Source organism: Callorhinchus milii, unplaced genomic scaffold, assembly GCF_018977255.1.
Source record: "Callorhinchus milii isolate IMCB2004 unplaced genomic scaffold, IMCB_Cmil_1.0 Scaffold2, whole genome shotgun sequence".
Lineage (NCBI taxonomy): Eukaryota > Metazoa > Chordata > Chondrichthyes > Chimaeriformes > Callorhinchidae > Callorhinchus > Callorhinchus milii.
Genome location: NW_024704743.1, coordinates 20554040 through 20570858, shown reverse-complemented (window position 1 = coordinate 20570858; position 16819 = coordinate 20554040). Strand labels below are relative to the sequence as shown.

Below are 16819 nucleotides of genomic sequence, written 5' to 3'. Positions count from 1 at the left end.
TGCATTTCATATCTGCTACTTCGATATTTTACTCTCCATATATGCAGCTATCCATATAATCAAACATTAATGCACTGTTGATATAAGTGATATAGGGCATCAACTCAAGTTAGTTTAGTAAACAAGCAAATGGGGAGCTTAGGAGAATTTTTTTCAGACACAGTAGTTAGGATATGGAATGCCCTGCAGGAGCGGAGGTTTGAGGCATAATCCATATTGGTTTCAAAAGGGAATGAGATAATTTACCTTAAAGGGAGTCAACTATGGGATATGGAGAAGTGGGACTGAAAGGGTTGTTCTTAAAGGAACCAGCATAGACACAATTGTAATCTTAAATTTAAGGTACTGTGAGGAATTTGTTTTTCCTCTAGTCTCTTCAGAACATATTTAATTATACGTAGTTTAAATACTTTACTCATTAAATCCGCTTTAATCGGAGTCCTATAACTTAGTGGTTAAAGCACTTGCCTCACAAGCGAGAGGACCTGGTTTCAATTCCCAGGCAGAGCAAAATGTTTGGCAAGTTTCCTTCCTCCACACGCCTCTGTTACCTTGCAGTAAGTAGGAACCCAGTTGTTAGTCAATTGGCAGATCGCTTTTCTGGGGTAATAATCCCTTCAAAAAAAAAGAAAAAAATTTTGCTCACGCAATCCATGACAGTTTGTGGGTCACTTGCTGTGCGCAGTTGGCTGCTGCGTTTCACTCATAAAATATACCCAATTAATTTTACAGTATATTCTGTGAACAGTTTGAGACATCTCGAAGACGTGATAAGATGCTATATCAATTGCAAGGATTTTTTTCGACAAGATAATTTTTTCATTTTGATGTTGTCCACCGAAAATATAGTCTGGTAACTATCACTTACTACCAAAATATTGCATAAGTGAATGAAATTAGGTTTAATAGCCGAATATTTGAGGAGTTGAGGACATTCAGACAAGTTTCAATTCATATTCAACTGTATTTGACCAAAATGTTTGGCTTTTTAAATATATTTTATGCCGAGAGTATTTTTAAAAATTATATATTAATGAAATGCGTTAAACATCATGGCTTGGATTCACAACATTCACAGAGATATTAATGAAATGACCATTCTTATTGAGGAGAGGAGTGAGCCTACAGTCTGAGACTGAGGATTGTGTGCTTTTGTTTAATATTGTAATACGCTTAGATGACCTTTTCACTCTTTTTTCAAAGGCAAGTTTACCATAATAATCTGTGTGAAATGGAAAGGTTTATAAGGTATCTGAAAAGCAGCTGTCTGCATGTAGCTGATATCTTCTGCATTTTAATCACTATGATCATTCAATAGGAACTGCAAGTTGATTAGGTGACAGGTAAAAATGGGATGATACTCTTCAAATAAAAGTGGCATTTTGTTATATTGCTATATGACTACCAATTTTGCACTTTTTGCATGAATTTTGACAAACAGCAGAAATATTAAATGTGTAGCATGGAGAATACATTTTAAGGTGGCTATTGTATAAATGAAATTATTCAAAGTCCCAATTCAAATTCAAAATAAGTCAGTTCTTAGTATATGTGTGTGCAAAATATATTCTTAAAGTAGAAGTGGGTGTAGATGTAAATCTTGGCTTCTGGTTGTGTTTAATATATAGAAGAAATATATTTTCCTAGTGATCAACTAGAGATTTTTGGAAAAAAAACTTAGAGACTCCTGGCATCACAATCATTGATCACCATTGTTTGAAAGACCGAGAATGAATTAACTGTTTACATCACCAAAAAAGATTTGTCACTTGATAGGTGACTCACTGCACCTTCCTTGTTATTCAAGAAGGGAGGAAGGGCAAAAGCAAACCAGTATGGTTATGGTTACTGTCACTGTTGGGAAAATAATTCATCAACACAGAATCCTCCAATATTTGAACACAGAAATGAGTCATTCAACCATTAAATCTGCATCGGTGTTTTTCTCCACATGAGCTTTTAGTTGAACCTCAATCTGCATATTCGTCATACCCTTTAACATTTGTTTTCAAGTATCTATATAATTCTCTTCAAAATCTATTGGTGGGAGAGAAGGTTAGTCGGGTCACTTTGGGACTGGCTGAAAGGTGGCAGCATTCCTTGGCAACCGAATATCAGATTCAAGTCAACACTTTGTAGCGATCTCAGTAATAATGATAATCCTTGCATTTGATATGGCGCCTTATTACATTGTTGAGATGTCTCTAAGCACTGCACACGATTTTACTGTAGATCGTACTGACTGAGTTTTTTAGGTGAACACGGCAGCCAATTTGTAGCTATGAATTGAATGACCAACTTTATCTGGTTGCTGAGCCAGGCAGGTCTGCAGTACTCAGGATGAAAACCCATCCAGTGTTGCTCAATGAGAGGACTTGGAGGTCCATTCAACTGGGACCAGGGATTCTTCCCTCTCAGTTCGTGTTCCCTTGCAAACCAAAGTCTGAAAAATGGGCTGATCTTAGCTAAGCAAACCACGAGAAGCTTACCCAACATAACATGCTCTCAATAACAAACCGTAAAATTTTAGCTGCTTGAACACCAGTAGTACCCCGTCACACATTATGAAGCCCCAACATTGGTCCTCACCAACCTGCACCTTATACTTTCCAGAATTAGGTAAGGAGGGTGTATTCCTCCAAGTAGACAGTGCACTCTTTCCAGACATGGGGAAGTTTCCAAGTGTAGATGGCATGCATATATAGATCTCTGTCTAGTTTGAATACTCTTAAACTGATGATCAGTTTGTGTATGTGTCAGCACACCTGGTTGATTAAAAAAATCTAGAATACTTTAAATGAATCTCTCTACCCTGCTTCCTGATAGAGAATTTGACTTTCCAAATACTCAGTAATAATAATCCTTGCATTTGATATGGTACCTTATTACATTGTTGAGGCGTTTCAAAGTGCTTCACACGATTTTACTGTAATTAAAATATTGTAAATATTTCATTCATTTTGGATTATCTTAAATTGTGTACCCTCTTGGTATTAACTTGTTGAACAGTGTAATAATGTATTGCTTAATGCCCTTTATTCCATCAATCGTTCTTTTTTGCAATAGCAAAACCTGTTACTTTCTGTAAAAAAAACTCCATTCAAAAGGTGATTGTTATGTCATTGTTTCTGAAACTTGTTTATTAATTAAAATGTATTCCAAGGTTACACTTTTATAACATTTACAATTGAATTTTTTTTAAAAAAGCCTGAGGGATTCATATAAAGTTTTTGATTCACTACCATTTGGCTTAATGGTGTATATTATCATAAAATAATAATAATAATCCTTGCATTTGATATAGCGCTTTTTCATTGACGTCTCAAAGCACTTCACAGAATATACTGTAAAGTGAACTGACTGAAGATTTTTGTGGGTGAAACACGATAGCCAATTGAGCACAGCAGTGTCCCACAAACAATCGTGGATTGAATGAACAAATTATTATTTTATTTATTTATCAATGAAGTTCTCTTCAAGTTGATTTGTACATCATTAAAATTTTGTTCCTGCTTCTATAATCAATGTTCAATGGCTTTTCTGACACTTTCTTTAACTGTGCCATAGTTCCTTGCTCAGCTCAAGATCATGGACTACAGTCTTCTGGTGGGTATTCACGACGTTGAGAGAGCGGAACAAGAAGAAATAGAATTTGAGGAAAATGATGAAGAAGAAGGAGAAAGTGATGGAGCTGGAGCCCACACTACTGGTTCTTGTGGAACTCCTCCTGACAGCCCTGGAAATATACTGAACAGCTCAAGGCCGTTAGCACCCGGCGAATTTGACCCAACTATTGATGTTTATGCCATAAAAAGCCATGAAAGTAAGCAACATAATTTAAATTTGTATGTTTTTATTTGGGATGTTTTTTTGTTTATTTAGATTTGGTCTGTTATTTCCATTAATGGCATTCTGGCAAGTCCACACAGAGAATGAATGTTTAATTGTATTAATAATAATAATAATAATAATAATCCTTGCATTTGATATAAGGCTTTTCACGTCTTCTAGACATCTCACAGTGCTTCACAGAATAGACTGTAAAGCAAATTGACTGCATATTATGTGGGCGAAATGCGGCAGCCAATTACGCACAGCAGTGTCCCACAAACAGCCGTGGATTGAAGTGACCGATTTTTTTTTTTGGAAGGATTATCATTAGGCATATAGATTAACGAAACTTGCCCAAGGTTTCGCCCTGCCAGGAATCAACCCAGCTCTCTCGCTTGCAAAGCATGTGCTCTAACCACTGAGCTACAGGACTTGAATTGTCAGTATTATCTGAATTAATTTGAGTCAGCCATTTGGTAAAATTTACATAAAGACAAATTACAGCATACTTGTGCTAACGTAATTTTCTCTTACAGACCAAATCTAAATAAACAAAAAAAATCCCAAATAAAAACATACAAATTTAAATTAAGTTGCTTACTTTCATGGCTTGAGATCTACTAATTAGGAACGCCATTTTTTATTTTAAGGATTATTTTGTGATATTTCTGCTGTCACACTTCAAATTGAACTCTTGGCTTGGTTGCAATATAAACAGAGAGCATGAAAAGAAGCCATGGGGATCTGATTTGTATCTATTCCAGGGATACTGACCATAACTCACTCCTGACTTTGCTTGTGAGTTTTCAGGTCAATGCCCTGATCCAAAAGATAAATTGAATCTATGGCCTCTCTATCATGCTTCAACTGTTAGGTTTAAAATAAAATTCTCAGTATATATTTCACAAGAAGATGTTTATTGTGGAACAAACAATGCAGCAAACGTTGCAGTAAATCACAATGTGGTAAACATTCACAAGCTCTAATTAAATGAATCAAGTAGTTGTGTAGTTTTATCATTAAAAATGAATAATTAACTAAAGATTAAATTTAAACACCTCAAGTTTTATAATGGATTTCTCTATTACAGTCATCAGTAATTACTTTGAAGGGTAACTGAGAGCAAGTAAGATGAAAAGATAGTTTAGGAATGTGATTCACACATTCCTAAGGGGCATGTACCTTCATCTGAATTACCCCATGGTTTTAAATATAATTAAGTGAAGTCTCTTAGAATCTATTTTAAGTAAGTCTGTTTGACTGGGAGGTACTATGTTTTCATCACACAAAAAAATAATGTGGGACACAGCAGTGCGCAATTGGCTGCCGATTTCGCCCACAAAATGTACAGTCAATTCACTTTACAGCATATTCTGTAAGCGCTTTGAGACGTCTCGATGATGTGATAAGGCGCTTTAATCAAATGCAAGAATTATTATTATCAACACGATTGCCCAGCATTATTCTGTATCACACACCAGTCATATGAAAAACATTAACAATTAAATAGCAATTAATTGTCCACTGCTGAGTAGCACCTGGAAAACATGTTAGCCTGGCTCAGCTGTATTTTAGCAATGAAACATAACCATTAATTGTGGAACTTTACATTCCGGTCAGGCAGAGTCTTTGAACGTTTGTGTGATTGGCTGCAAGTAATTAGACGTTTGTGGCTTGAACACATTCCCATCACCTTGCCAACTGCATTCATGTTGCCTATAAACGTGAAGTTATAGCTGGGATTCTGCCAATGTTTGACTCTGGACTTGGCAAGAGGTGGCAATCCTATGTAACATGATCACTGTTTTACTATCCTATTACATTCAGCAGCCAGCAGCAGTGTTGGTTAGTCTTTCTTCACATACACTAAGTATTGTAACACTTTCCGTGCTCAGCAGTCAAAAGTGATTTTGAGTTTAAAGTTGTAAAGTAGCTTAACTATTCAGGTTTATAAATGGATGTTGCACATTGGCAATGTGTAAATATACAGGAATGGAAAAAATTATCTGGCCATACCCAAATTTTAATGTACCACATCCTCATCCTGAAATATTAGACATTTGAAAACAATTTAATAATACTTGCATTTAAATAATGCCTTAGCACGTCGTCAAGATATCTACTTTCGATACAAAGCTGTGTTTTAGATGTCTATATTAACAAGTTACCGTTGTTTGCCTTTTGAATGAATCAAAAGAAACTTCAACCCATTAAATGTTACGGACGGAATTCAGTGTTCAATGTTGCCCAAATTTATCACACAAATTTGATCAAGATCAAAGTGTAAAATTCCCACGTGTTTGTCAAACTTTGTAAAGTGTGTAAGAGGAAATAAAGAATCTGGATAGAAGCCTTGGTACAGAAATAAATAGGTTTCCTGCTCATTATTATTGGTTTACAGGTGAGCATTTATTTTAATAAGTGAATGCTAAAATATATGGGCAGTTAAAGACTGAAATTGAAATATCAAAAATATCTTTTGACTGATGATTCACGGGAAAACATTTTGGTTAACTTGTGTTTCTTGAAGCAGGACAAATGAGGGAGAAGTACTTAAGTATACTCCACCTACCTGTTTTTATGAAATAATATCACTGCTACTTTCTAAGAGAGAATTTGGGTTAGTGCATATCTTTCCCATCTTGGATGTGCTATTACAGGCCTCTACTCACACACACAGTTGGTCCATGTGTCACGAAAATGCTGCCAAAACAATCATGCACGCTTTTGTCACCTCCCGCTTTTATTTCTGAAATAAATTTATTTCTGAAATAAATAAATTATTTCTCTTCACTGGTCTCCCGAGTTCCAGCGCCCACAATTTCCAGGTAATACATATCCTCACCCGCACTAAACTCCACACCCCCATAAATCGCCAGGCTCCACTGATTCCCCATCTCCAAACAGATTGACTTCAAGTTCCTCACTGTCCCTTTACACCCTAGCACCTACTTACCTCTCTGATCTTCTCATTCCGCACTCCTCTAACCGCGCTCTCCTGCCCTCTCAGCTAACCAGTCGGCTGTGTGTCCCCTTCCCCCTCTTTGCTACCGTCAGGGACCAAGCCGTCAGTCACTACACTCCTAACCTCTTGAACTCCCTGCCTCTATCCCTCTGCTCACACTCCTCATTATTTATCTTTCAATCCTACTTTAAAGCCTGCCTCTTTGACCAAAACTCTCCCTCACTCAGAGTCTAACCCTAGTGCTGTGAAGCTCTCGGATGTTATCTTACATGAAGAGCACGGTGTCAAACTCTTGATAACTCGTTGCTCCAAGGGGAAAATCCGCAGCGACCAGTTATCAGGTGTGTTGAGTTAGGCATGGATACTTTAATGGTAGTGACAAGTTAAGCCAGGAGTTGTTATCAGGAGTTTACTGTCTATTGCATCTATGATGTGTATTGTGAAGGAATTTCATTTGGTTGTATAGAAGGTGATATCATATCAACCATATTGTATTGTGAAGCAGAGGTACTTGTGCCAGGAAACGTTGTACCATCTGAATACAATGGGTGCATCCAGGTGCTCTGACTCCTGGATGCTGCCATGACATGTGCCTTTAATCTGGATCTGGTGCAAATTGGGATACGAGGTAACAGGTTTCAAAGGAAAGAAAACGTTATCCCTAAGAGAAGTTATAAATAGAAATATCAATCAATGTACACGGGGAGCACTTTTCTTCTTTTATGCTATGCAAAGGTAAAAGAAGTTGAGACGGTGACTAGTTACGTGTTAACTAGTAACTCATCGCATTCTCAACTATAATGGAAACATATAATTGTTTCCATCTTTGAAAATACTTTACTGTGCAGTTTATTAGAATCCAGTTCATAAACTGCAACTTTATTTTACAGACTCCCCAAGGAAGGAGGTGTACTTTATGGGAATTATTGACATTCTGACACATTATGATGCAAAGAAGAAAGCTGCACATGCTGCCAAAACAGTCAAACATGGAGTAAGTAATTGTTCCTACAATGTGTTTCTTTTAAAATGCATTGGCTCTTACAGTTATAATAATAATAATAATAATCCTTGCATTTGATATAGCAGCTTATCACGTCATTGAGACTTCGCAAAGCATTTCGCAGAATAAAGTGAAATGACTATATTTTGTGGACAAATCGCGGCAGCCAATTGCGCACAGCACTGTCCCACAAACAGTGGATTGAATGACCAAATTATTATTATCATTATTTTATTTTTGAAGGGATTATTACCCCTGGAAAAGTGATCCACCGATCGACTAACAACCTGGTTCCTACTTACTGCTAGGTAAACAAAGGCGCGTGGAGTGAGGAAACTTGCCCAACATTTTGCCTTGCCGGGATTCAAACCCAGGTCTTCTCGCTTGCGAGGCGCGTGCTCTAACCACTGAACTACACTGAGCCGTGTTTCAGTTGGTGATAATCCCTGATGTTTGTATAATTTATTCAGGGAGGAGATACTCCGAGATTAAAGTACAAAATCTTGGAACGTATAGGACCAGCAAAGTTCACTCTGGTCCATCTGCCAGTCCCAAGGTCAAAAATCCCCCAAAGTATAATCCTACACTAATCTGTCCTTTATTTCCAATGTTTCTTTTCCAAACGGTTACCTAATTCCCTCTTAACGTTGCTGACAGAATCTGCCTGCGCCACCACCACCCTTGGTAGACTATTCCACACATTCACCATTCTGTGCCATTCCAAACAATCTTATGGTTCAGTTCATCTATATCCTCAAAAGTACTTGATCATATGATTTTAATTTTTAGTCTGTTTTTTTAAATCAAAGAAGTGACTTAACTAATTTAACTAAATATTATTGTTTTATTTTATTGATTGGGTATCAATTTGAAAACGGTAAATTAAAATATTTTAGAACTCGAGTTACCGTCATTGTGAACATGAAGTGGTTAAAGACTCGAGACTTAAACCTATCAAAAATGTCACTAATGCTCCATTCCATTTTTAGACTGCAGGATACACTTCTGCTATACCTGACCTGGAAATGTTGGCTGACACTGAATGAATCAAATTAGATCGAGTTCTATTTCTCAAAGCTAATGTCACCCAGGTTAACAATTTTGCCCCTTCCTAAAGTGTAAGGAATTGTTTAGGTTTTATTTTACCCTTGCTATGCTCCACCCATACAATTAAGATCCAGATTCTGGGACATGAGAAGAAAAGGGACACTTTTGAAAATTATTATTCTTCATATTCTGAAACCAGATTATTTGTTACTGATTTACAGAGTGCTAAATCAGAATATAATTATAATAATAATAATCCTTGCATTTGATATAGCGCCTTAACACGTTTTGAGATGTCTCAAAGCACTTCACAGAATATACTGTAAATTGAATTGACTGCATATTTTCTGGGTGGAACGTGGCAGCCAATTGTGAGATATGTTAAAGAGAAACCATAGTAATCCTATTTTCTGTGTGTTATAGGCTGGTGCAGAGATCTCCACAGTCAACCCAGAGCAGTACTCGAAGCGCTTCTTGGATTTTATTGCTAGTATCTTGACATAGCCTATCAAGTGTAATGTGGGGACACATGCGGGAAAGGGGGATGGGAGGGGTGATGAAGACGTGGGACAGAAATGGGGCTCAATGAAAAAATGGCATCTGCAGTGTTCGTCTTGCTGAAAGCGTTCCCTTGTTTACATCTTCCGGATAAGATGACTGATGGAAAATAGCTTTAACTGCTTCCTGAAACTCCCAGCACAGTACTTGCTATTAATGACTTTATTTTTACCAAAAAAAAGGAAAAAAATTTTAAATCTGCTCAGAGTGCACTGCTTTCACAACACTCCCAAGACTGGATGTGATGGAACTTTATGGGAAGAGGTACTCACAAAACGGGAAGAAAATGCATGCTAATTGACGCAAGCAATTACTGGTATCAAACTATAAACTGTGGATCGGTTTATCACTTGAACTGAAAGAGGCAGAGCAGTATTCGTTTAACTTGTTATTGTTACACTTTCATTGTGCATGCTGGCACTCCTAAGGTAGCTATATACGGTATATTGTTTGTTCAAAGGGAGTCCTGCCATAATAAAACGTTCAAAGTATTGTAAATTTATGTCAAAGTCAATTTGTCTTAAATCACCACTTTGGGCAGCTTATACTAATTGTATGTTTCAGAAAAAAAAGTTCTTGGATGGGATGCAAATAAGAAATCAAAACATTTTGCTCACTGCTATTAACAGTAGTTGGATGATTTGAAGTTCTTATAAACTGAATGGCCACAGTACAGAAAAGATACGCTTTAAGTGCTAGGATTTGCCTTATGATTATTTAGCATTGTTTCGGGCAACACTTTACTACATTTCTAGCATTCTTTCCCTTTTTAAAACAAAAAAATAGGGTACATGCTAAAGGCTTTAACATCATGAATATCACGATCATCACATTGGATTTCACTGTAATTGTTTGAACGCAGTGATAGAATGTGAAGCTCCATTTTTAAACCGTTCAGTTTATCCTTGAATTAGCAGATTGATTTTTTTTGTTTGTTTCATATCTTAACTTAAACTTAACCCGTTGTTAGAAAAGCAAAATTATTTTCCTTCCTATGCTAATAGTTCATAACTTGCAATGGTCGGAGACTTTGTTTGGGGTCAAAGCATAGCTAGTTAATTCATGTTAACATGGCTTCCAATAAATTCTCTGCAATGGCAAATGTTCTAAGGCGGCCTTGGCATCTAATTAAATTTGATGTGAATTGCTCCTTCCATCGCTCATCTCATTTTCATATACAGTACCAACCATTTAAGATTTAGGAGCACGCTAGTCATATTTCAGAATTCACTTGGTTGCCTTTCTGTTTGAGTTTTGTAGCCGTAATGTAAATTGTAATAAATGGTTGCCTGAAACTGTGGCCATCCTCGTTACCTGTTGATGCTTTTAAATAAATAGGGATTGATCGAGTTATGTTAATTTCTGTACTACCGTCACCATCTCAATTGTGTAGATTATGCCATGCTACAGGAAGCTAACCTTGCTTAATATCTTCAAAGTACACATTGTTCAACAGTTGTGCCTTTTCCCTGGTTAAATCATTGAAGTTACTGTTACTACTATTATATCAATTTCATCACCTACAATTATTAAACTGTGCTCTCCCTTGACTTATGGGTGTCTGAGCAAACAAGGAGTGTCAGAATGCCTTTCCTAGTAAAAATGTATCCATGCTGTTTGAACAACAAACTTGTAAGCGCTTCACATTAGGTAGCAGTTACCTAGATCGCACTTGGATTCCAGTGAATTTCAGCATCTCCAGTGGCCAAAGGCAGTGGTATCCCTGTGGCTATGTAATAATTTAACATTGGTTTTGTTACTCTTGGTATAGTGATGTTAACACTGTAATGTAAATGTACAGTTATATATTTTATGTATTTAAAAAATTTAATTTTTTCCATAATCGTTGTGCCGGTCACTTTCATTTCAAATATTCTGTAGGATGCTGTGGTTTCCATTAATAATGGAACTACAGGAAGCAAGCCCTATGTGGGAGAAAGAGGTACACTTAAAACAAAATTTATTTTGGCAACATTTTCCCTCTGTGGCTCATGTGTATTTTAAATGCTTTAGTAGCTTAAAATATGACGCACATTGTTTTGTCTGCAGCAGTCTTTATTGGTCATTCACGTAAGGTGAAGTGTTCTTTTGTTTAAATTGAGGCAACGTCATGCAATATGTACTAGTGCTGCAAATTACACACTCCATAATAAACTTTGCTTTATCAAATAAAGCACTTTGTTGTCTCAAAAGGTACTTGTATTGCTGTTATCATTTTCATACTGGTACTACTAACTGCAAATGTCCATTCTAACTCAAACATTTCCAAAACTTATTTAGGAGAATATCGAGCCGTTAACCACAGGAACTAGTTACCAACTTCAGTTTATGGCATCCATTTCCCTCACAGCTATTCAGCATCTTAAAGTGTCAGCAGTTCATTTTGAATTTATGGAAAAGGACTTCATTAGTAGCAAAGTATGTTTTTTTTTGCGGTCAGCTGGGTGTCTCACGCACGCTATGCTTAATGGTATCCAACTCACAGTTTTACAGATGGACGCCACTTACAAATGGAAATTTCCCTGTGTGTGGAGTGGAATGCGCACTCTCTCCTTGGAGGGACGCATGCTGCTAACCTAATTCCTAATGGAAAGTATTAGGTACAGGTTGGCAAGATCCAAGGCTTGGGGACCCCAGAGTGTAGTTGGGGTACTGCACTGCTGGAGTTTAATCAGCTAAAAGCACATTGCTTGTCATTGAAAATATTTTAACTGACGAGCTTCCCACTGCTTGTCCAGCAAGAACCATCCTACCCATTAAAGCTTTGGCTTGCAACAATAACAATTGCATTTATATTGTGCCTTTCAAGCAGGTAATGCCTCGGAGCCTTTCAAGTCACTGCCCCCTGTGACCGCCTTGGCATCTCTGTTGCTAGGCCTGCTGTTCTGTCATCAGGAAGCCCCTGGAGGGGCTCTTCTACTTGAAACAATTTTAAAGAAAGTTGAGCTCTTTATTTCCCCACAAACCCGCTTTTTAAAAAAGCCTAAAACACTGAAAATAGTTGTTGAAAAGAGGAGGGCTGCTCAATGCAATAACAACAACTACATGCATTTATCTAGCGCCCTTCACGCTGGGTGGCAACCTCAAGAGCTCGAAGTACATCTACCAAAGTAGGCACATGGTGTCCAGGCCAAAAAGCAGAAATTCACCTAACACAAAGGAGTGGCTTATTTCTTTTGGAGCCGATCCATTTAAGGACCATTAATTGAAGGCAGTCTTCATGTTCTCATAACCAGCCAGAAATAATTTCGACCAATATTCCAGCGTGTCTTGAATTGCCAATGCTTTGATAGCCTAGTTGCTAACAACTTCAGGAAGGTAGTGCCCTGTCAGTGAACCCACTCAATCCTTCTCTACCTTTACCAATGGGCAGTCAATTCTTTTTGTGAATGTTTTGTATTTTTGGCAGCTGTGTGCGTTACCTTTCTCATTCGTGCTAAAATCCATCCTATTCTTTAACGCAACTCCACTTCACTTGGTCTTTCTTGTTTAAATCAGTCAATCTCTACAGACTTGGTACAAGGCCACCTTGTTTGCAAGTTTCATGTTATTGAATGAAGTAACTACATCATTTTGGAAAAGTGTACGCTTGTGGTAATCTTGCAAGTTAGAAAACTACCCTACAGAATACCCAGCCTACCATCCATCCTCCCATCACAGCATCGAGCTGTTTTTTAAATGAATCCAGCATTCTGGCCTCAACCACTCTTGCTGGTAACCTGTTCCAATTGGTAATCACCCTCTGGGTAAAGAACTATTTTCGTGTGTCTGTCCTGAATCACAATCAGCCAATTTTCATAACATGGAACCAAGCAAAAATGGAGTCTGCATAAAAGCACTGACGATATACCAGGTCTTGATGACTAAATGAATGTATGCTCCAACAACATGGAAGTCTTAATCATTGTGTTATTTTTACTTACCACCCTGAGAGCTGTTAAAGCATTTAATATCTTATCACAAATGGCTATTATGATTAAGATGATAGTCAACACTCTTTTAAATGTTTCTAAGTATTCACAGAATGCTGTTAAAGGATACAGGAAAGAGCAAGGAAATTGGGAAACAGCAAAGGCTTGTTAATCATGAATGGGATCCTTTTGTGCTGTATTATCTATGACTGGGGCAGAGGGGGGTGGGAGAGATCAATATTTACTTTTGCTACACCCTTATATTTTAAAACCTATGACATGATAAGGTGCTATATCTAATACAAGGATTATTATAATAATTATTATTGTCAGTCCCAGACCTTTAGCAGTTGGCATACTGCATGGGTTTCCCCTGACTGCTACAGATTCACAGAATAGAATCATTATGCCCCAAGTTACCAATTTACAATGCATCCAGAATAATCCTTTTATATTTATCTTCTCAAAACCTTTTGGAATTTTGAAGAGATATTTTAGATCCCTTTCCCTGCACCAGTGAAAACAGACCTGATTTTTCAAGCCTAGTTATATCATTTTTTTCATAACTATAACCACTGAGCCTTCAAATCATTCTTGTATTCCAGTTCCATAGTTCATGAATTGTGCTTTGGAAAAGTACGAGTAAACTTTCCTCAGCTCTTAGGAGGTATAGCATGAAACTAGCCATTCAGCTCAACTAGTCCGTACCAGTATTTATACTCCATATGAATCTCCATCCATCCTATTCCTCTTTTCGTTTCCCGGCTTCCCTGCCCTCCATCCCTCCTGATCCCAACCCCAGCTCGGGTCCAAATTCCTGAATGTCCAGTGCCTTGGGACGTCCTGACATGAAAGGCGCTATACAAAAGTAATTTATTGTTGTTATCCCTCTATTCCCTTTCCCCATAAATAACACAAATAATGATTGCGACATATGAAAATAATTGGGTATTACAAACTTATAGACTGTACTCATCTCACAATACTTACTCCAGTGATTTCTTGATATAACTGAGAAGTTCAGGCAATGTAAAGCAAAATACTGGGTCAGCTCAAGATCAGGACTAAGGTAATAGTCAAAAGAAATAATCTACATCTTAAAGTATGAGTATGCTGTGCGCAATTGGCTGCTGTGTTCGCCCACAAATATACAGTCAATTTACTTTACAGTATATTCTGTGAAGCGCTTTGGGACGTCGAGAAGACGTGAAAAGCGCTATATCAAATGCAAGGATTATTATTATTAAAAGTAATTTGCAGATGCATATTACAGACATCTGCAGTTAGTATTTTTTGCACCTGGGTTTTACAATAATAGTTGCATTTGATATAGCACCTTTATTACATTGACAAAGTATCTTAAAGCACTTCACAGGATTTATTATAAAGTGTATTGACTGCATATATTTGAACACAGCTACCAATTTGCACACAGCAATGTCCCACAAACAGCCATTGAGTGATAGGCCAATGATTTATCTTGAGGATTATTGACCAGGAAACCAGAAGAAACTCCCTTCTATTTTAAAATAGTACCATGGGATCTTTAACGTTCACTTGAACAGGCAGATGGATAAACGTCTCATCCAAAGGACCACACCTCCGACAATGCAGGACACACGTCCCAAGGCGCTGGACAGTCAGAGTTTCGGACCCGAGCTAGGGGTCGGGATTGGGGAGGGTGGAGAGCAAGGGGGGAAGCGGGGTGATCGAACGCACGATCAAAGAGGAGGGTCTTGAGCAAAAGATAGAACAACAGCAACAACAACTAGCATTGATAGAGCTCCCTTAACGCCGGACTGCTTCTCAGAGCGCTTATCCAAACACTTGGGGTATGCCACAAATGACCATTCAGGATGGGAGGAGAAACCATTCGTGGAGATAAAATGATGGGGCTGGGGCAAGTAGGATTCAAACCAGGAGAATGAGGTTCCATTGAGGGGGAAGAGAGAGGAGAGGCAGTTGAGGAGGATGGTACGGTTGACTGGGTTGAAAGCAGCGGAGAGGTCCAGAAGGACAAGGAGGCAGAGGGAACTCTGGTCACAGAGAGGACAACATTTGTGACTTTGACAAGGGCTGTCTCTGTGCTGTGGGCCAGGCAGAAACCAGACTGGAGGGGCTTGAATAGGGAGTGGAGAAAAAGGTGCGAGTGAAGTTGGGTGGCAATAACATGTTCCAGGACTTTAGAGATGAGGGCAAGTTTGAGATGGGCCAGTAGTTTTGAATCCTCCACACATTTAAAGATTTCCTGCTAGACTTGTCCCCTCATTAAGAAGTTTGTGCCTGAAGACTCACAATTCTGAGGCACTGAGGAATCTACCTCAATCCAATGTGTACTTGGATTATACAACAACAACTTGCCCTTATAAAGCGCCCTTCACTCAGGGCAGTGTCTCAGAATATTATAATATTTCTTGCATTTGATATTTCGCCTTTCAAGTCAGGAGGACATCTCGAAATGCTTCATAGAATTTGTTGTAAAGTGTAGTGAAAGGATTGCATTGATTTGTAAGTGAACTACAAGTTATCTGGATCATTTGTAATTTTCTTTAATATGTGGTCACTCTTAAGTCTTTTTTTTCAGCCATAATGAATGACCTTAGAGTTTGTAATTATATTGTATTATGAATCCAGGCTTATCAGTGTAGTTCAGATCACATTTCTTTTTGATGAGTTTAACCAAATAAATTTCAGATTTTGAAGCATCCTTAAGGGCTAACCCTGATGTATTATTTCATGGATCAGTCCCAGACCTATTGCAATTATCTTGCTGTATAGATTTCCCTTTCCCCTTATATATTCATTATGCCCCTTAGTTACCAATTTACCAAAAATTCAGAATAACCATCAATCTGTCAGTCTGAAAAGAAAACTTGACAATGACGAATGAAGCCATTCTGCGACCTCTCATAGTATTAGATGTCAGTGTGACTCAGTTGTTTTTCACTCTACCCACTGGCTCTGAAGATTGTAGGCTGGGATCATGATCTACTCTAGGTGACATTCCAGTGTAACAATCTGAATTACTAAAATCACAGAAAGGTGACAGGTGGAGTGTGGCATCAATGTCCTTCTGTAATGTACTGTACATGAATTGTAAAACAGAAGTCCTGTCTGGCTGTTCAGAGTAATGTTAAAGATCCCATTTTTATTGTGTCAGCCTGGTGGCCAACAAATGCAAAAGAAAATCACAAATGCTTAAAAGTATTCAAACCAGTCAGAAATCCACCTGTGATTCTACCTACGCACAGAAATGTCACTGTGTCTGGAATGGAATGAGTACTCCCTCTCTCCCTTTGAGCAATGCACATTCCTTACCTAATTCTAGAAAGCATGAGACATAGATTGGGAAGAACCAGGTATAGGAGATACCAGAGTGTGCTTCGGAATATTGTTGGAGTTTAACCAGCTAACACTGGGCAGTTTACCATTTAGAGCAACATCTGGCAAGCTTCCCGCTGCTTGTCCCACTAGGACCATATCCATTAGGGATTTGGCTTGCAG

General features: G+C 37.9%; 1 protein-coding gene across 1 annotated transcript in view; it reads left to right on the top strand.

The window, feature by feature from the left end:
* Positions 1 to 11596, top strand: part of pip4k2aa (phosphatidylinositol-5-phosphate 4-kinase, type II, alpha a) — a 58359-nt gene extending 46763 nt beyond the window's left edge. The window contains exons 7-9 of the mRNA XM_007889794.2: positions 3568 to 3823; positions 7687 to 7790; positions 9270 to 11596. Of these exons, the coding sequence (XP_007887985.2) occupies positions 3568 to 3823; positions 7687 to 7790; positions 9270 to 9350 (441 nt within the window). The 3' untranslated portion in view covers positions 9351 to 11596. The remainder of the gene's footprint in view (positions 1 to 3567; positions 3824 to 7686; positions 7791 to 9269) is intronic.
* The last annotated feature ends 5223 nt before the right edge of the window (positions 11597 to 16819 follow it).